We start from the raw sequence: 22,954 nt of genomic DNA, 5'->3' as shown, positions 1-22,954 counted from the left end.
GTGCATTGAATGAGTAGACGCTTAGGTTTGTCTTGGAGCCTTTTTAGTTGATCCATTATGATATGTGTAAGAGGGGGTAGAGAAAAGCCAAGAAAGGGAAAGAGCTGTTGTAAGCATTTAAGGAGGGGTATTGACTTTTTGTCCCTTACCTTTTGTATAAGGTTATCATCCTTAACTATTGGGAATTCAAAAATCTACCTTCACCCACAAACCAAAACCATGTGAGAATCTGCGCACCCAAAAAAAAAAAAAAACTTAAACTTTCACGTGCTAATTCTCACCAATCCGAAACTTGTACCCACATGAAAACTTCAACTTTCACATATATGAAAACTCCAAGTCTAAGGACGTGAAATTTGGAAATAATAATGAAATTTATAAACTTTCACAAATTCTCATGGATGTGAAGTTTCATGTACGTGAAAACTCCAATTCTCACGATGTGAGAAACTTGAAAAAAAGAACTCTCACGCACCACACAAACGTGAAACCTACCCATGTGAAACTTCAACTTTCTCGTACGTGACAACTTGACCTCTCATGACATGAGAACTTGGGAAAAACAAAACATGAAAGAATTTCATACCATGGACATGAAACCTACCAATTGCTCCGAAATGTCAAATCACAGAATTCTACACAGCCTTGCTCAAGAGCTTTGGTAGGTAATCTCCAAAATATCAGTCACACAACTGTGAATCACAAAATTCTACACAGCCTTGCTTAAGAGCTTTGGAAGAAGACAATTCCAATATAGGGATGAGCTCAATCCAATAAAATCACTGAAATCTCTCACTAGTGGGCCAAATGCGTCATGTGTAGATTGCCAACACTACCACCCCATCTCACATTACCCATCACTAAGCTAGTATTCCTTTACTATAGTTATTGTCAAATTTTGGGTCATTACACATCATAGTGTCTTCATTCACACGTGCAACATGTACACACATGTCACCTCAAATCAAAGAGACCCCATGTATAAATCAAATTCCCTTGCACCAAATAGGAGAAGTTTAAACTGCTGAGAAAGTAGTTAGATAATTGTTGCAGTGCTTCTACTATCTTGGACCGCACAAGGTGGTTGACAATACTTCATCAACTGCAATTCTTGATACTCATAGCCCCTATGGAATATGTGAATGATGTACAATTGATCACATGTGAATGATATACAATCAATTGATCACATGTTCATAGATCATTGAGAACAACCTTACTGTGTGGATATCAGGAGTTGTTTGCATGTGATTGTGCCTCCTTGAAGAGCAAACTCAAGTGAGGAAAGTAAATCACACTGAGACATAATGTGGTTGCTAGCACCACTATCATAGTACTCGACATGTTGATCTCACTGACATGCATACATCATGGACCAAAGAATCTGCAATTTGCACAATGAATGCCCAATCATCCTATGCATAGTTCCTTGACTCCTCCTTTTCAACACTTAGTGCTGAGGTATCAACCATGCCCGACTCTTTCTTCTCCTTCTTCAGCCTTATTTTAAAGCTTTGCATTGGTATCTTAAGATGATGTACCTCAATAAACGAGGGTACTAGATTTCCCCACCTTCCCGTCTCTACAATGGAGGCCTTAAACTCGGTAAACCTGCAATTTGCTAGAGGAAAATATCATTTATAGTCATTTTGTTATTCCCCATCATAGGAGTCAACACGTGTCTCCAATTATTCCTCACACTTTTCAATCCATGTATCAGCTCTTTCAGCTCGAGATACTACCCATTCAACTTATTATAGTATGTGCGAAGAGGGGAGGGGAGAGGGCACAGCTTGCGATACTATTATTATAGTGTGTTTGAAGAGGGGAAGAGGGAGGAAAGGGCACACTCTATAGTTCTTTTCACAACTATATGCATGTAGTAGATTCTTAATCCGGTGTTGCAAATCTAGAGAGGGGAGGAGGGGGCACAATTGTACACCATTTGTGATAGTTTCCAAAATATGTAATGTACGTCTTTTTAGAAGGTAGGGGTAGAGTTTAGGGACTAAAAGTAAATGAGTGAGTTTAGGCTGGTGTGAGCGAGTGTAGCCATGGTTAGGTTATGGCTGGTTAGCTTATGCTCCCGACCGTTCACACAGTTAATAATAAAACTCTCTATCATCATTATATATCCCTCACATATTTTCTCACACAAGTGGTTTTTAACTCTCATGTTTTTTACTCTTGGAGGCTTATTTTACATGCATATTATTGTAACTATATACTCACACTCCCTTAGATTCATTCAATCCGAGAGGTTTTTCATTCTTGCAACTAACCTTGCGTGTGGTGTTGAACAATTCAAATCACTATGAAGTGTGTTAATCTTATGATGTTCATAAATGCATCTGCAAATACACACTGTTCTGGGCAAAATAGACTCTTTCACAAAATTCAGAAAACCCACAAAAGAAGAACACAACTCAATTGGTCAACACAATCCATTGTAAGGTGTAGCTATACTATATGATTGTAATCGTTGTTTTCTTCGCAGATTACTTTATATTTTCAAATTCTTTCCATTACCACAAATTACATGCAAACCAACATCTTTCTCCAAAAGATGAGGTGGTGTGAGTAATGTCTCGTCCTTTTTTTTTTTTTTTTTTTTGAAGGACTATGCCAACATGGATGTTCATGAAATGCATCTGAAAAAACTGAGATCGCATCAAGATAGAAATGCTTCAAGGCTACTTTTCTTTACTTCACAATATTATAGATATCTATTACAAGCACCTTGCTACTATGTGCTCAAGTAACTTTCTGTCACAACTTACAAACTGAATATGAGAAGTTTCAAGTCCTCACAAGGCCTTCCTAACATTGAGTAAGCCAGGTTTCACTTGATTTGCAGCCACAATGTCATTTTCAGACGCAACAACTACAATTACACTTTTTGCCTTTGCAGCCTCAAGAACATCAGCAAACTCTTTGAAGTCACTCAACCTACGGAGGCAAACAAAAAGCTCCATACTTAGCTCGAAATTGAAAGTAAGAAAACCATCATCTATATGAGGAACGGAACTAATACCTTGTCGACATGATTTCTTCTCTCCTCAGCTTCCGTTCTTCCTCTGTGATTCCAAGCAAATAACGTACCATACTGGAAAAATCCAACACATAGATTGACTTTTACAAAAAAAAACTACTCATCGCACTCTAGAGAAAGAAAGAAAGCAAGATATATTAACGTCTACAGAGGACCTGAAGGGCATATGAGACCATGAATGTACCATGGATAAACAGTGCCACGGAGGAACTAAAAAAGAACGTGAAAACTGAAAACATGACTCTTAAAACCTCGTGATGGCGGATCTGGCTATGGTGAGGGTATGTCAGGTCACTGGAGAATCCTGTCTCCGTTGAGTGAAGATCCTCAATGTTCTAGGTCAGGGGCAGCTGGCATGTAAGATGGAGTAGGCCTGCCCACTTAGGACTCCTTTGGGACGTGAATGTGGCCCCTGTGTATGGCTGGTATGAGCTGATGTTGATGTGGATGTGCATGCTCGTGCCGTGAAGAAAGCAGTGATGGATCTCTGGGCAGTGTCCTGTATGGGCTGGCCTTGTCTCTCAGCATGTCCTCTCAATACTCCATCCCTATGTCGTCTGTGCTCTACCAGGTAGATCTCTGGTCCTCATACTGCATCACCCCTCCCAGAAGAGGCAGTGAAATCTCCCCCATATCTCATAATACATGCTGGGCATCTAATTATACAGTGGGTCTCGTCTTTTATCTCCCTATGGTGCATACTCTGCATACCGCTCCTCTCCTGGGATGTTCCCAGCTCTCCCAGTCTCTACACTGAGGCAGTCGGAGGACCGCAATGCACACTGACATAAGGATCTGCATGTACCTCAGGAGCTCAAAGGATCCATCCCCGGTGAGTCTCAAAAAATGGTGTAGAACTCATGTTTCGTCCCTATCTCTGATGATGACACCCAAGTTTGGCGTATGTATAGGCTGAGTAGATCCAACCGGATGATCTGGTTGATCTCCAGTCATGAGAGGTCGAGGTGTGGGGAGTCTAGGTTGTACTGAAATAGGGGAGTAGATCCATGTGCATGAAACCATTCAACTACCTCTGGGAGTACCATACCAACTCTAGACCTAAAGCACATAAGAGCCAGAACCAAACATTAAGCTAAACTTTAAAAAAGACTTCAACTCAAAAGTGCAACCATTAACTCCAATGTCTATCCGAACATGAAGTGTAGGTTCATCAACTCTATCATGCATAGTGTGGACAATAAGCTATGACATCCCTACTCACGTCATCAATGCCCAAGAGTAGGTGCAGGTTTGTATAAGGTTAGTCCAAAAGAACATGCTTTATAAAACCAGCGAACTGAGTTTCTATCACTCACTGGAGGTGATGGGCATACTCAGCCATGATAGAGACTAGCACTCAAAGTCTGCTCTAAGGTATAACAACAAAGAATCACAAAACATATAGGAAAGAACCAAACTATGTCCATATTAAGCTAGAGCGAGAGAATTACAAAAAGACTAAATAATGCCTACTCTAAGTTAAAACAACAAACCCTACTCTAAGCTAGAACAAGCCACTTTTACAAAAAAGAGCATTGTGAATTAAGTGGGCTTTTCAGCTCCCCACTTCTATAAAACTTACTCCTTATCATTTTAAACATTCCAAAAGCTAAAATACCAAAGATAAACTTACTACAATTCATGAAAGAACGAACCTTTTTCAAAATCTTATTGAAACTATAACCTTTTTCGATATGCAGCAAAATAAGATGGCATGATTGAGAGATAAAGGCAAATTTAGTAGTACAAAGACAAGAGAATCTAAAAAGTTGAGAGTAGATAACACCATACTTAGCTATATCAGAAATATTGGGAAAAAAGTGTGGCATCCGAATGATCTTTAAGTTAGCATATTCAGGTTGTAAGTATTTGTCATAAATATCTACTATGAAGCCTGAAGATGATGAGTGATCTTAAGGTCTAAAAAAGCACAACTATCGCTATTCGAGGTGCGGTTAAGTTTGCAAAATTCCTTGGGATAGATCTCTCCACCTAAGGAATTTGGACTGATATACAAAAACTCTTGAAAGGAAGGAATGTCAAGAACGAAGAGGTCATCTACAAAACGTCTCACATTACAAAGTTTGTGAAGAAAGACTGGACAAGTATTAGCAGAAATAAGGCGTTTCATAAAATCAAACTCATAAGTAAAAAGATCAAAAATTACAAGAAAGATGGCACAATTGATACCCATGGGAATACCAATTGCTTGCTTAAATAAAGAGTCACCTAAGGATATATAAAGGTTATCTAGAAGAAACCCTAACCAAGTACAAATGTCATCTTTGTCTACAATTTTGGTGAATCTTTTCTTCCTCTTATCTACATCTTGATTTTTACTTTTTAACCAAGAAAAATCAAAATGCAAAGCTGACTTTTCTACTAATAAAGCCTTGCATCTATCCTTTTCTAATCTACAAACAAAAACTTTAGTCATAAGGGATCTAATCCTTACACGTAAGTCTTCTAAGTCTAGTTTGGTGTATAAGGTCGTGAAGTCGAAGGTTTGTAGATACAAAGGAGACGACTTTTCAGCCAGGCTCCGAGAGGAGTTGAAGAATTTCAAGACAGGAACTACTCCTACAGAGTCTTTTAAGACCCAACTCGTGTCTATAGGCACATCGGCGTCTTTAAGAAGATTTTTCCAAAGGTCATGGACACTAGGTAAAATGGCTTTAAAGCAATGACTGAGCTATTTAGAAACATCCGTCAGAGATGTATTGCAAGAAGCATCTATGAACCTGGGCTTTATAGGATTCTTATGAAACTTCCAAACTGTATACAAATAAGGCAAAGTAGGGTTGCACTTGAAACCAAACGATTTACAAAAATCTTGGTGTTTCAAGATAACGTCTTGAGAAGAAAGTGAACAACTAGAATAAGTCTGAGAGGAAGAATTCACTTCACTTAACAAACATTCTAAGTAGAACTTTTTACAAGTAAAAACAAAATTGTTAGAACACTTGTCTACATAGGAAATAACAAAATCTTGATGAAATTTCTTGAGAGCAACTAAATCGCTAGAAGATAAAGAATTGCTAACAGAGGAAGTACTCTTTGAACAGAATTTCATGAGTTTCTGAGAGGCCTTTCTCAAAATAGTAGCTTTCCAATGAGAAAAATGCCTTGAACTCCTAAAAATTCTTCTAGCTTGACTACAAAACTAGATATGCCCTTTTCTATGGCCTTAAGAAGACAACAGTCAACTGAAGAAGAAAGTCTAAATTTAGTGCCTTTAGAAAAGAGCTCTTTGAGCGAATGAGAAGGAAGAATGGAGCAATCTACACTGACCACATGTCCTAAAGATTCCTCCACAAACGAAGAGAAGACAGCCTTCCTACAAGGGCATTCAGTTCTAAGAATGGCTGATTTATTGTGCTCTTTCAAGTTTCTCCCAATATCTCTATAATTGAAAGCTTTTTGACCTAAGGTTTTTACATATTTGAAAGCTACTAAAGGATGATTTAAACTTTTAACACAAGGGGGAAGAGCTTCCATAACCTCAGGGGATTGTAAAATAGAGCTGAACCATAACCTCAAGGGATTGTAAAATAGAGCTCAATCCTATTTTATCTAGATCAGGAGAGGTAAAGATAGTAATCAACAAATCTTTCCTCAAAACTAAGGAATGGCTGGGGGTAGAAAATTTAGACTTCAAAAACTTGCCTAACAGTAATATTAATTGGGTACTATGAGAACTACTAATATCTAGATCAGTAAAAGAAAAGTTTTCGAGGGTATAAAGGAGTTTAAAAAGAATTTTGACATTATACATGTCAAAAACTCGAAAAGAGAACTTGCCCAAACTCATGAGCTTGTCTAAGAACAATCTCCGTTTATAGTCTCTGTAAATGGACTCTTGACCTTCAACCTTCACCTTTGCTTTAGGATTCCCTTCGGCTGTCCTGGCCCTTCGAACGCCTCAGCACTTTGTGAATTGTAAGATGCTCAAATGAAATTCTAGGCAACGCTTATATAGCACTTTAGATGCTGTTCAGTGGGTTCTTACATAGGAGTCGGCCTGTTGATATATCATCCCACGACCTGAATTAATACCCTGCAATAGGCACCCCTTTTTGCCCATTGCTCTGGCCGCCTTTCCATATTGTCCAGCCTGCCTCGAGGCTGGCCGCCTACCAATCTGGCTGGCCAAGCCACAAGGGCTGGCCGCCTTTGCTGCCCATGCCCTCTAGCCCTGGCTGACAGCATGCCCAGCCATGGTTGGCTGTTGGACATTGGCCATGGGCCTCTTGGCCCATAGGGTGGCCCACAAGGGTTACCCCCTTGATAGGCAAGGGTTACAAACCCTTTTCTAGGATAGTCCAAACGGCTGCCCCTTCCTTCCACATGCAAATATTCAGATGCCTAGTATCTAGCTACAAACCAAACACCTGGAGCACCCGTGATCATTCCAAAGGGTGACTCACGGTACGGACTAGCACTGCTTCATATGCGGGACTTGCACGCCTGACCAAGACCATGTACGGGACTTGTACACCTGACCTTGGACCCTTAGAGTGGAACCCTGGCTAACTTGTCTCGGAGTGGGGCTCACAAGGGACCAATTTCCACTCTAGGTCCTACTCCTGCTCCTGCTGTACAAATATAACCACATGGCATCTGCACATGACAACCAAGCATATTGACCCCCCTATAAAGTCCTCCAGCTAAGGGGCTTCGGAGACATTTGGATGCCTTAAAAGATTTTTGCACTCGTGGGACCTCACCGTTGACCTTGGTAAAACCAAGGTAATGGTCTGCAATACCTCTCCCCACCCCACCCCACCCCCCCGTTTCACATCCCAATTGAGCTTCACGTAGAGAGGGGATCCTGTGGAGATTGTCTCATTCTATGTCTACCTTGGCATCACTTTAAGTAGCCCCCGCTTCACCATGGTTCCCACAGCATATGCCAGAGTGTTGATGTATGGAGTAGCCTTTTGGGGGCAGATTATCCAATGAGAATTGGTAGTGAGTTGAGAGGCCCTGGGACATGCTGTTCTCCCATATGATCCGTAGCAAACCATCAGTCCCACATCAGATTATCCAGGTAAAGGTGGTTGCAGCCCCAATGGTAGTGGATGCACTCTTCCAGACAATCTTATACCTCCATCACATCAATCTGATGGATCCCGACGGATACCAGAGGCTTACCCTGGAGTCCTCAAGACAGCTAGCACTTGAGGGCCACCCCAGAGTATGGTATGCCCAAGTTTCCACTTGGTTCTCAAGGTATGGGCTCCGCATGGACTACCTCCCACCCCTTCAGTACAGTTTGGACTCCCCTTTTCGCCAGCTCTCTCATGAGGATACCAATTGGGTTATCCGGTTGGATCTTCTCAGCCTCTACACCCAGTGCACATGGATCACACCTTTGGAACTCCCACCGAAGATGCACTTTTACAAAGATCACTTCCTCACGCTCACTGAGGATGGATTCATCCATCAGCCGGGCTACTTGAGTGTTCACATGTCCCATGCCATGCAGATTGCGATTGGCGAGATACGGGTTTCATCCCACCGCCTCAGAGTGGAGAAAGGGACAGTTAAGCGCGTCTTAAGAGCCCAGGAGCTCATATGAAGACCCACGGAGGAGAGGATCTGCCGATTATGCCACACTAAGGTTTCCATCACACCCCCTCACTAGCTCAGTACTTTCATAGTTTATTTCATGTTCATTTTGTCCTTTTTTTTTCTGGACATCCAGAAGACATTGGCAGTTGTACATTGATTTGTCTTATAGGTCGAGTTCGGCCTCTAGTAGACGTTAATACAGCTCTCTCTCTCTCTCTCTCTCTCTCTCTCTCTCTCTCGTGTACTCCATCTACACCCTCTCGTTTGTACACCACCATTGAGTCCCCTATGGTCGTGTTGTCATACTTGTACATTTTATTCTCACTCCACATTTTCCTCTTGATGATTGGAGGAACATCATTGTACTACTTGTTTGTCTCATAGGCCAAGACCGGGTTTAAAGAGGAGCTCGTGAAGGTGGAGGACAAGCTCGGCACAATTATCAAAGAAAACAAAAAGATGGTCGACTCTTCCGTTACCGCAATCATAAACCGCCTCTCCAAACTCGAGAAGGGATTTGACAAAATCCAAGAGCTCGAAGAGAGATCTTCCAAGCAAGAGGCTGAGATTTCAGCCTTAAAGGAGGAACTAGTGGAGGCCAAATTGCATGCTACAAGTCAAGCGGCTGAAATCTCAGCCCTCAAAAAGGAGTTGGAAGCCACTTCAAAAAGCAAGCTTGAGGATGGAAAATTTCAGCCCTCCTTTATTGAAGAGCTGAATACCATCAAGGAACAAATGAGGATCATTCGAGAGGAGGAGGAGCAACTTAAAGAGAAGACATCTTCATGGGTGGAGGTGATCACAAAGACACAAAAGATGGACGAGGCGGAGAAATGGATCGAGGTCACCAAGAAAGGGAAAGGTAAAGAATCGCCACCCATCCCCACTCCCACCATCATCAACATGACCCTTGAAGAGGAGCAAAGGAGGAAGACCCGGGCCTTACATGTACGAGTGTCCGGTCTAAAAGACCGTAATGATGCGGAAGGGGAAACCAAGGAGCTCTTCTCTATGATGGGCATTGAAGCCACGCACACAAAGGCATGGAGAGTGGGAAAGAAGAGAGAAGGTAGTGGGGAATCTTCTAAGGAGAGAGCACTTATCATTCGTTTCCCCTCCATGGAAGCGAAGAAGGACTTCTTGAAGAGACGTCCTACACTCAAGAAGACGGGAATATTTCTTGGAGATGACCTCACACTCTCGCAACTTGCCCACATGAAAGAAGTTATGCCAGAGATAAGGGCAGCCCGAGAGAAAGCCTTCTATAGAGATGGTAGAGTGGTGATTATGGAGAGGCGCTCTTCATGACGGCGCGAGACCTATGGGACTACACTCAAAGTTGCTACTTGGAATTGTAATGGATCTCTACGCCTTGATGTAGGGGCTTTTGAGGATAGTTTCACTGGGAGGGACATCATCTTCTACTGTGAGACGCATCAGGCTCCTCGACAGTCCATGCCACATGTTAGTGGATACCGATGGGAGACAGCTTGTAGACAGGAGACTTGTTCAGAGCATAAAGGACGGGGCTCGGGAGGAGTGGCAGTATTGTTTAGAGAGGAGCTACAGCCACTGATACATATAGTCCGCAGAGATGAGCAGGCTAAGTACATGTGGGTTAGACTGAGGCAGATATCTCTACATTGCTATATGCTATTTTGCTCCTAGTACATCAGTGTATGCATCACCTAGCGGGCAGTCTCCCTTTTCTATTTTGGATGATGACATTTGGGAGTTCTCCAGGGATGGTGACATCATTCTCCTGGGGGACTTCAATGCCAGGACCGCCCATAACCAAACAGTATTTTATGATACCTCAGAGGAGATGTTGAGGGAGCTTGATGTTAGGGATATGGGCCTATCTAGACTCTCACAGGATGAGGAACATATAGTGTATGGGCGGTATTTGATAGACATGGGGACTGCACATGGATTGGCCATCCTGAATGGCCTACAGAGATTCCCGACATCGGGCAGTTTCACTAGCTTTCCACATAGGCATGGTGCTAGTACAGTGGACTATGTTATGGCTTAGCCCAGTCTCATTCCCTCTTTTCAGGATTTTATGGTAGGCACTAGGCCGGTTGGAATAGCAGTGGATCATGCTATCTTGTCCTTCACTCTCACATTTCAGTTCAGCACCGCTCCATTGGGACAGGTCTCCACACACACTCGTTATACCTTTACGAGGGAGACTAACACCGTGTACACGGATGAGATATACAGACGCTTATGTGCCGAGGAGCCAGGACGGCCATTAGATGAGCTCACTCAGGTATTGATAGAGACGCTTCATGCTACAGCATCAGAGGCATATCCCCATAGTCAACCTACACGGAGACGATCTGGGAACATGCCCCATAACAGTTGGTATGATGAGGAGTGCAGAGAGATGAGGATCAGATTACAGATAGAGGTGATCATGGGTGTTACCACTCACAGACAGTCACGGATTACCTTCCGGCACCTAGTGCGACGGAAGAAGAGGGCTTATCTTGCTTAGTTAGAGAGGGATTTGTATCAGTTATTTATGAGTCAGGACTCAGGCGAGGCATGGAGACTATTCCATGAGCATTCACCATCACCAGCCATTACCTCCACAGAGATTTGGGGTGAGTATGCAGCATCCCTGTACACAGCAGCAGGACAGCCGCCCCTGCCAGACCCATCGGAGCCATGCCCAGAGACATGTGCTTTCTTTACTGCTGAGATGGTAAGGAAAGCTATTGACAGGATGAGGACTAGGAGAGCATATGATCATGATGGTTTGGTAGCAGAACACTTTATTCATGCCAAAGATATGCTTGCAGAGCTTATTGCTATGATGTTTAACCGAGCCATGTGTGAGGGTTTTCCTGAGACTTGGAATATGTCCACGATTGTGCCTATCTTCAAGTCAGGGGATCCCATGCTTCCTAGGAATTCACGGGCAGAGATTACCAGACTTATCAGGCAGGACTTGATTCAGCTGGACACTAGGAGGACATGGATACAGCCGACACACGAGCTTGGTACGAAGATGGCTTTCTATAGAGATCATCTTCTCTAGCTCACGCAGGATGGGTTTGTGATTAGACCCAGCTACATGGATACTCATCTTTCTCATGGGGTACGGTGTGCTATTGGTCAAATGCGCACATCCTCACACCAGCTAGAGATTGAGACTGGCAGATTCAGAGGAGTACCAGCTGAGGCCAGGATTTGTCAGCTGTGCCAGATGGAGCCAGAGACAGAGTTACATTACATATGTCACTGTCCAGTATATTATGAGATACGAGGCCGTTTTCACTGCCTGTTTAGAGAGGGTTTCGGACCACTTTCTAGAGTCATGAGATACCAGGATCAGAGATGCCTCGGATTATACTTGCTGGAGCTTCGTAGACATAGAGAGGGTCTCTTGAGAGGGAGGGGATCAGAGAGGGAGAGACACCTACAGAGGCAAATTACAGACTTCTTTCGACCAGAGATTGAGCAGTCAGGCCAGCAGGCATTGCAGCTAGCCCCAGAGTATAGCCGCACCAGAGGTACACTGATTGATCGGGCTATAGAGCTGGGGCGGTCCAGGCGCCCCAAGATGAGAGGCCCATCTCGACACCACAACAGAGGATCAGGACCATACTAGCACAGCATGGGAGACGTCCAGTCAGAGTACTCACCATGGAGGACATTGAGGATATCCGCCATCGACCGATGAGAGACATCTTTGGATAGTGATGTGTATGATGCTTACCTTTGTTGCTGGAGTTTTCCTCCCAGCTGTTATCCATTAGGAGCTCCTAGTACCGTACTTTTCCTCATAGTTGTTTCAGTTTCAGTTAGTTGTTTAGTTAATTTTAGCTTTTCTTACACAGACATTGTATCAGATCCACCAATTGTTGTAACCTTTTTCGTCTCATAGGTCATTTTGGCCTTCTGAAGACGTTAATATATCATTTCATTTCATTTCTCTCTCTCTCTGGAGCAGACGCCCGACTGGAAGGGAGTCCACACAGAGACAGATTAGTCCATTATCAGGAGCAAACGCCCATTATCAGGAGAGCAGACGCCCGACTGGCAGGGAGTCCACACAGAGACAGATTACTGACTTCTTTAGAGGGACTACCCGGGACGACACACGGCCGACAGCCCAACAGTGGGCACCCCGTGGGACTCTAGTTGAGAGAGCTTTCCAGTTGGGCAGATCCAGACGCCCGAGGGCTCGCGGATCCTCACATCGGAGACGGTGCCTACACCGGAGGATTCAGAGCATCATTGCGAGGCATCGGGCTCGTCCGACCAGGCATCTCACTATGGCAGATATCCAAGCCATCCGGTAGAGACCCATGCTAGAGCTCCTAGGATGATTACCACTCCAGCCATATACTGTTGCACTCACTGTCACTTTTGTACTCCCCCATATTCATGTATTCATGTATCCATGTACTCATGTACCCCATTTTGACTAGTAGCATTAGCTTCCCACTCTCCCTAGTTGCTGCTTCCAGATGATCCCTGCTGATGTATTGTAGGGCTAGATACTTACCTTTGTAACTTTGGTCTCATAGGTCACTTTGGCCTTTTGAAGACGTTAATATAACATTTCATTTCTCTCTCTCTCTCTCTCTCTCTCTCTCTCTCTCTCTCTCCCCCCACACCTATCACCTGCCCGGACACATGGCACTCCTATGCACGCTCCCTCTATCATATCCCCCATCAGCCACCCCCTACCCCCACCATCGGATCCCCGTCCCACCACCTCCACCTTCTTCACAAAGGGCATGTTCCTCAAGGCCATTCATAGACAACGCAATGGGCGAGCCCAAGATCATGAGGGACTCACTGCCGACGAGTACATCTCGCATGCCAATGATACCCTAGTGCCCCTATTAGCCTACATGTTCAATAGAGCCCTTTGTGAAGGATTTCCACCCTCTTGGTCCACCAACACCATCACCCCCATCCTCAAAGCCGGAGATCCACTTGATCCTAATAATTATAGGACGATTATGATTGGCCACACATTGGCCAAACTCTATGGATCAGTGCTAGAGGCAGAGCTCAATTCATTTGCAGAGAACCAGGGATGCAGAGCCTCAGGGACAGGCTGGCTTTCGGAGGAGCTACTCTACCCTTGACCACATCTTCACCCTCTGTGCCATCATCGAGGAGGGTAGAGCACGACATCAGAGGATTTACTGCTACTTTGTGGATTTCCGCAAAGCTTTTGATATTGTACCCCGAGCCCGCCTCCTACACCATCTACAGGAGATAGGAGTCCCATCTGACATGGTTTGGAGCATCATCGCCCTCTATGAGTCCGTCACCGGACGAGTGAGAGCCCGAGGAGGTACATCACAAGAGATTTCCAGCACTATTGGGGTGAAATAGGGCTGCCCTCTATCACCCACTCTTTTCGGCCTCTACATTGATGAGATCTCGAGCTTCATTGACGGATTAGGCGGGGCTGGTCCCACACTAGCAGGCATATTGATCCCCACACTACTTTATGTAGATGACATCGTCCTCCTCTCAGACTCAGCCGAGGGGCTTCAAAGACAGTTGGATGCCTTACAGGACTTTTGGACTCAGTGGGACCTCTCTGTTAACCTTGGTAAAACCAAAGTAATGGTCTTCAATACCTCTTGCCCCTTCACATCCAGATGGAGCTTCACATATAGAGGGGATCTTGTGGAGATTGTCTCATCCTATGTCTACCTTGGTGTCACTTTCAATGGCCCACGCTTCACCATGCTTCCCGCAGCACATGCCAGAGTGACACGGGGTTATGTAGCCTTGAGCTTACTTGAGCGGCAGTGCTTCCAGGCACATTTCCAGGAGCCCAAGACGAAGGGCTGGCTTTTTGACACCCTCGTCACACCAGCCTTGATGTATGGAGCAGCCTTTTGGGGGGCAGATTTATTCGATGAGGATTGGCAACGAGTTGAGAGGCCCCAGGTCATGATGTTCTCCCGTATGATCCGCAGCAAACCATCAGTCCCTTACCAGATTATCCAGGCAGAGTTTGCTGCAACCCCGATGGTAGTCCATGCACTCTTATAGACAATCACATACCTCCATTGCATCAGTCACATGGATCCCCACAAGTACCCGAGGCTTGCCCTGGAGTCCTCAAGACGGCTAGCACTTGAGGGCCACTCTGGAGTATGGTATGCACTAGTTTCCACTTGGTTCTTAGTATATGGGCTCCGCATGGACCACCTACCCCCCCTTCAATACAGTTTGGACTCCCCTTTTCTCCAGCTCTCTCACGAGGATACCAACCGGGTTATCCGGTTAGATCTTCTCAGCCTCTACACCCATTGCACATGGATCACACCTTTGCAGCTCCCCACGAAGATGCACTTCCATCTACTCTGATCACGTCTTCCATCTACTCTGATCACGTCTACCGCATCCTCTCCGACCTCGACCCCCACATCCCACTTGATGAGCTTACTACACACCTCTCAGCCACCCTCCATACGTCCGCTGCAGCCGCCTTCCCACTCCAGAGCCACCCCTACATCACCATGAGGGACTGTCCCACAGAATAGCTGGTACGACGAGGAATGTCGTGATACCCGAGCCCGTCTACATCGGGAGATGGCACTAGGATCCACCACTCACCAGCAGGCGCGAGTGATCTTTCAACGTCTCACATGGAGAAAGAAGAGAGCCTACCTAGCAAGGCTTGAGCAGGAGCTATACCAGCTATTTCTTGGAAGGGACTGTAAGGAGGCCTGGAGGATCTTCCAGGATCATCGCCTTCCAACTCCGATTACTTCACCCAGCACCTGGCACACCTATGCCACCTCTCTCTGCCATGTCCCCGAGCAGCCACCTCTCCCCCATCCACCCGAACCTCGTCCCCCACACTCTTCCTTCGTTCACCTCAGCATGGTGAGAGATGCTATTGACAGGATGCAGACTAAGAGAGCACAGGATCATGATGGACTCCTCACCGAGCATTTCTCCCATGCTAGAGACACGCTAGCCCCTTTACTGGTTCACATGTTTAACATGGCTTTATGTGAAGGCTTTCCCGTCAGCTGGTCATTGTACCTATCTTGAAAGCAGGTGACCCCATGGACCCCAACAACTATAGGACTATCATGATTGGTCACACCTTGGCCAAGATTTATGGTTCGATTTTGGAGCATGAGCTTAGTAGATGGTCCGAGGAGCAGAGACTCGGAGCACCGGGGCAGGCAGGCTTTAGGAGAGGGCACTCCACACTAGATCATATCTTTACACTACGGGGGATCATTGAGGAGGGGAGAGCTCACGGGCAATGGAAATACTGCTGCTTTGTGGATTTCCGCAAAGCTTTTGATACTGTCCCACGGGCCAGACTGATGAGGAGACTCCAGGATATGGGAGTGCCAGCAGAGATGCTGTGGGGGATCATTACACTCTATGAGTCAGTCACAGGCAGAGTACGGGCTCCAAGAGGTGACTCAGAGATCATACACAGCACTATCGGGGTGAAGCAGGGCTGCCCCTTGTCTCCTACTCTATTTGGTCTATACATTGACGAGATCTCGGATTACATAGACAGACAGGGAGGACCAGGAGCACATTTGGCAGGAGTCCTGATACCGACCTCTTGTATGCAGATGATATTGTTCTTATTTCTGATTCACCCGAGGGATTGCAGAGGCATTTGGATGCTTTACAGGCCTTTTGCGAGGATCGGGACCTTACTGTGAACCTTGGAAAGACCAAGGTCATGATCTTTAACACCTCCTCACAGTGGATAAGTAGATCTGCAGTACAGTTTACATACAGTAGAGAGCCTGTGGAGTATGTTACCTCGTATGTATACCTTGGGATCACTTTTGTTGGACCTCAGTTCTCAATGCGGAAGGCGGCCGACGCTAGATTGATGAGGAGATATGCAGCCCTTGGCTCACTAGAGAGGCAATGCTCACAGATACAGTTTCAGAAGCCGAGGACGAAGCTTTGGCTATTTGATACTCTAGTTACACCTGCACTACTGTATGGTGCCCCCATCTGGAGTCCTAGCTTATACCATAGGAGGAGACAAAGGAGAGAGCCGGCCGAGACAGATACAGGGGAGGTATATGATGGGTGGAAGCCGACGGAGAGGCCCCTAGTGGCGATGATCTCACGCATGATTAGGAGTAAAGCATCAGTGCCACATGAGATTGTGCGGGCAGAGATGGGGGCTGCACCGATAATGACAGAGGCTCTATTCCAGACAGTGACGTACTGGCATAGGCTATGGGAGCTTTGATAGATACCCCTGGCTAGCCTTGGAGTCCTCGAGACACTTGACACTTAAGGGAGATACAGAGTGCTGGTATGCACAGGTAGGCACTTGGTTTGGCATGCACGGTATGCAGATGGAGGCACTCCCCCCCTTCCAGTACAGCATAGAGGCCCCGTCATTTGCTCTCAGCCGCACAGAGCGGAACAAGGTTATCAGGAAGGACATTGTCAGACTGGATACTCAGAGGACATGGAGTTCACCTAGTCGTCCACTAGGGACAAAGATGTCCTTCTACAGAGATCACCTCCTATGCCTGACAGAGGATGGGTTCATCATCCGTCCATGCTACATGGACATACACCTATCCTTTGGGGTGAGATGTGCGATCGGCCAGATCCGCACCTCGTCCCACCAGCTGAGAGTGGAGACTGCCAGATATGGGCCTAGGGCGGCCGCACCAAAGGGCAGGATATGCCAGCTCTGTCACACAGAGCCCGAGACAGAGGACCATTACATATGCCAATGACCCGTGTACTATGAGATTCGGGGGAGGTTCCACTGCCTCTTCCGAGCTGGGTTCGGACCACTTTCCAGGATCATGGACTTCCCGGATCAGAGATGCCTGGGACTTTTTCTTCTAGAGCTCCGTAGACACAGGGAGTCCTTAGTGAGATCCAGATCAGTTGTACTTGCTCGAGGACCAGCACAGAGAGCTCTCACCGACTTCTTCCATACCAGCACTCCGAGGGCCGATCCACCCATCACACCCATCACACCCAGACCATAGGCTAGTGTAGGAGCTTGGCCGAGAGGTGTGACACTCGACAGAGCCATTGAGTTATGCAGAGCTTGACGCCCCAGACCCCATGGCCCTGGCCCACAGCCACGCCACCACAGGAAGATCCGGGCCATCATCTCCCATCATCGCAGGACCTTCTCGCGCCAACTCAGTTTTACCACCTTGAGCACCATGTCACAGCTGCCCACATGAGGGATGTATTAGGGTGATATGAGAGCGCTCTGCTCATGTACCTAGATCAGATTTTAAAGTTCTAGATTTTTGTTAGCTTTCTTTATTACTATTTTGTACCCAGGATTATGTTCCTCATGGATATGATGTAACCTTTTGGTCTCATAGGTCATTTTGGCCTTTTGAAGACGTTAATACAACTTTCTTTCTCTTTCTTTCTCTCTCTCTCTCTCTCTCTCTAGATATATGTGTGAGTGACACACCTCACTTGTAGTGGTGAAAGGCCATGAGATGCAAGTACAGGACATGCGCAACAGTCAAGCAGTGTGCGCACAGCAATCAAGACAGGCACATGTACCACCCATACCATGTAACAGTTGGCCAGGTCAGCAGGTCGTGGGCTGTCCACTGGAGCAGGTCGATTACCATCTCAGGGTGCTATATATGAACATATTGGAAAATTGTCATTTTCATCTGCATCTCTCAACAATTAAAGCCTACAAAGCGTTGCTCTTCATCATGGGCTTGCTGAAGGAAATCTTCAGCAGAGCATGGGCTGTGAGCTAACATCTTTGTTCTTGGCCAACTCTTGTACTGGAATTCCAGTTGTAATACTGCTTTCTCGAGCATCAGATATGCAGAGTATGCACCACAAGACAGGTGGAGGATGAGGCACACTACATGCTTAGCTACCCAGCCTACCAGGTAGATTCCACTGCCTCTTCCGTGAGGGGTTTGGTCAACTCACACAAGTGATGCAGTTTGATGGTCCGAGATGCTTGGGCATGTACTTACTAGAGCTCAAATGTCATAGGGAAGCATTATTGAGACATCATACCGAGAGGCAGACCCAACATGATACTTCCCAGAGGGTCATTACAGATTTCTTCAGTCATCATGCATCCACATCAGAGCCCACCACCTACACTAGCAGTCCGGTCCTCCACCCTAGAGGGGTCCTCATCGATAGAGCTTGATCTATTTTGCGGGTCACACGTCCCCGACCCAGAGCATCACGACACTCCATCAAACATATGCGGATCCAGGAGGTTCTTCAATGCCATGACATGCTTCCATCATAGAGGCCAGATATTCTCTTGGCCCTCAGATCCATACTGACTGAGGAGGGTATCATTTTTAGTTGATCATGGCTAGTTTCTCCCGTACAAGGCAGCATGCTGATATCACATCTGTGTACACTAGTGATAGTCATTTTTCCTTTTCTCTCAGTTACTTTTTCAATGACTCGGTATATCCATGGTATCTTTGTATACTTATGGTTTCATAGACCCTTGGGGTCTTTTGGAGACGTTAATATTACTTTCTTTCTTTCTTTCTTTCTACAATGAATCAGGCATTTAAAACCGGATTTGAGCAGGTACCAGCACTTATAATCAACGTAGTAGGTCATTGTTGACAAATCTACAGTAACCATGCATGCCTCACAATACTCCACTAAAAAAGTTGAACAAGGATAAATTAATTATTCCTGGAAACTGTTGCATAATTATGAGACTCAACACAGCACAGCCACATAGCATTGAACAAACCTTGTATATCCCTTGGCATCTGGCAGCTGGTAAGAATCAATGTCACCAATTGTACCGATTATTGCTTTTGTCAAAGAATTGTTATCTAGCTCCAGTCCCCTCAAAAACCCTACTGTGTTATCATATATGTCCAAAGTCTCAAGCAAGTTTGGGTCTCGATAAGATAGGAAAGAAAAGACACCTAGACCAACAGAACACATAGGAGTTAATATTCAGCCACCAGTTTGACTGATACTAGTAACTGCATTATCAAAGTCTAAAGATGTTCAGATATGCATAAGAGGAAAATGGAGCAGATGAAAAACCTGAATGTGTATCAAAACCGCAGAAACCTCCATAAGCACCTCCACTAACTCGAACGCGGTCCCATAGCCATGCGTTACCAATATATTTTGAAATAACATAGGCACTGCCATTCAACTTATAGCCAGTATCGTAGATATTAGCTGCTTTTCCAACATAGTTTACCTGCACAAGACAAAATGAGCTTAATTAGAGATTTGTGCTCCCCACATTTATATTATTGATGTTGTCTCACAGCTTAATTACGAAAACAGCATGAAAAGTGTCCACTCTTTGTCTAGGATACCTGAGTGGGTATGACCAACCCTTCATTTGATGGTTCAAGACAGGTGCTCCAGGTTGCTGTGTTAGACACTCCCAGATTTGGAAAGGCCTGGAGTAGTGAAGCTACGTGAGATTCTGCCCTTATTATCAGCTTGTCGTCCGCAGTCAGATTCACCAGTGCACCCTTCCTAGAGAGACAACTGCTGCGTATTTCATCCAGTGCCTCTGCTACAGCTGGCCAATCATCATCAACCTGCTTCTCCAATGTCTGCAGGTAGTCAAAATAGCTGCATGCACAGGAGATAGGCCACATCAAATGAATCTTAGAAATTAATACCAAATCCTAGGAAATATGAAGAAAAGATGTACATGCAAAGATCAAATTATCAGTGTAAACATGCCACATCTAGACTCATCTTCAGGGAACCGTCTCAAAAAGTTTCACTGACAACAGTATAACCAGTAAAATACCCTTTTATCTCCATGGATCACACACCCCCAAGTATACCTCTCATGAGTACTTCTGCAGAGCATAGAATGGAATGTCCCAACCATACAGAAACCAAAACAGCCAAAACCATGGGTGCCAGTAAATGGAGAGGGAAGAGCAAAACGCTTGAACTAAAAGACATTGCAGAGCTGAAGCAAACCTACACAGACAAGCTAGAAAATAATTACAATGTATCTCAAAAGCATGACTGATTTCACATTAACTCACCTTAGAGATGCCTTCAGTAGCTGATAAATTGGGTAAAGGAAATATTAAGTTTTTAAAATCAAAATCTTTTCTTTCAAGCTTCAAACTTCAAATCAAAGCATCAATTGTGACAGTGTCATGTCTGTACAGTAAAACAATTGCTGAATATTTTAAGGCTGAGCATACCTTAGACCTCCCATCTGTTCAGATACCCATCCAGCCACATTCATTTTGGCATCCATTCTCGTTGCTGCAACACTATGCCCGCGACCTCTCAAAACACTCTGCACAACCTCCCTTATAAGTAGCTGCCATCGTGAATAGCCATTACTGTCCTTATCTTACTTCAATATACATAAGCTTACCTCCATTCGGGCTTTTTTCTGTGACACAAACTGCTTGAAGCGCTGCTGATCAGTGAACCGGACATCTTGAAGTAGGATCCTCATCTGTGTCAATCAAAATCTTAAAGTTGCATTCTGGAGTAGCAAACTTTACACGCAATGATAATGTGAATCTAAATGTGTCTTCATGCAAGAAAGTTTTGCAGGGTTGCAACCTTGACAAATGAAAGCAACTAAATGTTCAGCTTTTGCACGTAAAATGCTTCTTATATCCCCAGAAGAAATAACCAAGCTGGCATTTAATAATGTGGTTTACATTAGGGCAAGGGCTAAACATGTCTTAAAAGTTATTAATCTGTGGAAGAAAGATTGGCTTGGGCGAATGCCATAATGCCAATCAAGACGAGAAGGCCAACTTGAACACACAAAAAAATTCCATACTCTCAAGAGGGCAGAGTGAGAGGCACGAAAGAAGGGAGGTGAGGAGAAGGGATATGGGAAGGTGCAAGGCGAGGAGGTGAGGAGAACGCAAGAGATGAGGAGAAGAGAGGCAAGGCGGAGGCAGGAGCGCAGAAGGCAGGAGGGGGAGGGGGAGGGGGAGGGAGGGAGGGCAGAGGGCGTGAAGGCAGGAGGGAAGGAGGGAAGAAGGGAGGAAAGGTGGGAGGGCAGAGGACGGGAAGGCGGGACGGAGGAAGTTGGGAGGTGAGAAGGCAGGAGGCGGGAGGGCAGGAGGCAGCAGGCGAATGGCAGACAGGGGGGAGGTGAGGCGGGCAGAAGGCAGCGGAGAGAGCGGGAGGGCAGGAGGCAGGGAGGGGAGGGGAGGGGAGAGCGGCAGGGAAGCGGGAGGGAGGGGAGAGCGGCAGGGAAGCGGGAGGCGAGGAGGCGAGGAGGAGGGAGGTGCAAGAGGGTGACACACACAGGATGTATAGGGGTTCCAGAGCGCAGCGCAATTCACCTTCAGACTCCGCTTCACCCTCCTTTTGGGAAGAAGTTGAATGGGCTAAAGCTCGCCCTTAACATTTTGAAATCAGTGACAAAAGAGAAACAAGAAGCTAGACCAAGATGTCATGCTCTCCATCTCAAACAAGCAACTAAAAAGAGCCATTGACTTTCAAAGGTGTCAAATTTTTTACAGAAAAAAGGGAGGAGGTCGTACACACAGGAGGTCACTCACAAGGATAAGTCAGCCAATGTTGCACACATTAAGCTTCACATGGCGGATGTAATGTGATAGTTGTTCTCTACAAGCATCGGTTTTTTACCTTGTGACATGTACATCTTAACTTCAGTATCAACTATATCCAAATCATAAAGATTTTCTTCCATGATATATCCATGTAATAAGCACAGGCTTTTACCATTGTGTTCATTACTAAAAACCACAAGCGAATTCTTTTTGAGCAATGTGTAGGGAAAATACCCTCTCAACGAGTTCACACTTAGTGGATAAAGGCACACTCCACATTTGGCTCATATAAAAATATGCTTGTACCTGGAGAACTTAAAAAATCCACTTACCAAATCAAACAATTCTTGGACCTGGGATGCCATTGCCTTGCCTTTTACAATCATATGACTGGAGGGCTCCTTTCTCCCCCTCCTTGCTGATGTTCTGGGAAAAATACTGATACCTCCTGTTTTTCTCCCTATCAACTGATTCAATTGAACAAAATTCATGTCCTTGGTTCCCATCTCCATCACGGATTGACTAACAAAAAGAACATTAAAAATTTCAGAGACTTCTCATATGAAGATTTCAGAGTTCCAAGATTGTGAAAGCCATACCAATAACAACTTACCAGAACAACGGTACAAGAGGAAGGAGTTCAGAGTCAATTAAGCTCATATCAAAAGCCAACTCTGCATAAAGCACATCATTCGTAAATAGGTCGTGACGGAGCACAGTTGTGCCTTGGATTTCACCAACCTGTTTAAAAAAAGGCAAGTTATTTGCATTTGCTAGACACTAGATGCCAAAGAGCATGGAA

General features: G+C 45.3%; 1 protein-coding gene and 1 pseudogene across 4 annotated transcripts in view; both read right to left on the bottom strand.

Moving 5' to 3' along the window:
• Window positions 1-2,135: 2,135 nt before the first annotated feature.
• The window catches only part of LOC147641259 (presequence protease 1, chloroplastic/mitochondrial-like), a 60,259-nt gene continuing 39,440 nt past the window's right edge, over window positions 2,136-22,954 (bottom strand). For 3 of the 4 annotated variants that reach the window (XM_086819795.1, XM_086819804.1, XM_086819813.1), the window contains exons 12-20: window positions 22,766-22,893; window positions 22,485-22,674; window positions 20,988-21,071; window positions 20,809-20,906; window positions 19,948-20,212; window positions 19,664-19,826; window positions 19,359-19,539; window positions 3,035-3,106; window positions 2,687-2,949 (exon numbers count right to left, since the gene is read on the bottom strand). In XM_086819795.1, the coding sequence (XP_086675921.1) occupies window positions 2,808-2,949; window positions 3,035-3,106; window positions 19,359-19,539; window positions 19,664-19,826; window positions 19,948-20,212; window positions 20,809-20,906; window positions 20,988-21,071; window positions 22,485-22,674; window positions 22,766-22,893 (1,323 nt within the window). In that variant the 3' untranslated portion in view covers window positions 2,687-2,807. Of the gene's footprint in view, window positions 2,256-2,686; window positions 2,950-3,034; window positions 3,107-19,358; window positions 19,540-19,663; window positions 19,827-19,947; window positions 20,213-20,808; window positions 20,907-20,987; window positions 21,072-22,484; window positions 22,675-22,765; window positions 22,894-22,954 lie in introns of those variants that run through there. The other variant, XR_015269132.1, reaches the window with a different exon arrangement.
• On the bottom strand, window positions 4,573-5,246 carry LOC147641260 (uncharacterized; annotated as a pseudogene).

This window comes from Cibotium barometz, chromosome 2, assembly GCF_041138505.1.
Source record: "Cibotium barometz isolate CiBa-2024 chromosome 2, ASM4113850v1, whole genome shotgun sequence".
In the NCBI taxonomy this organism is placed as follows: Eukaryota; Viridiplantae; Streptophyta; class Polypodiopsida; order Cyatheales; family Cibotiaceae; genus Cibotium; species Cibotium barometz.
Note: the sequence above shows the minus strand (reverse complement) of the source record. Positions and strands in the feature narration are given on the sequence as shown.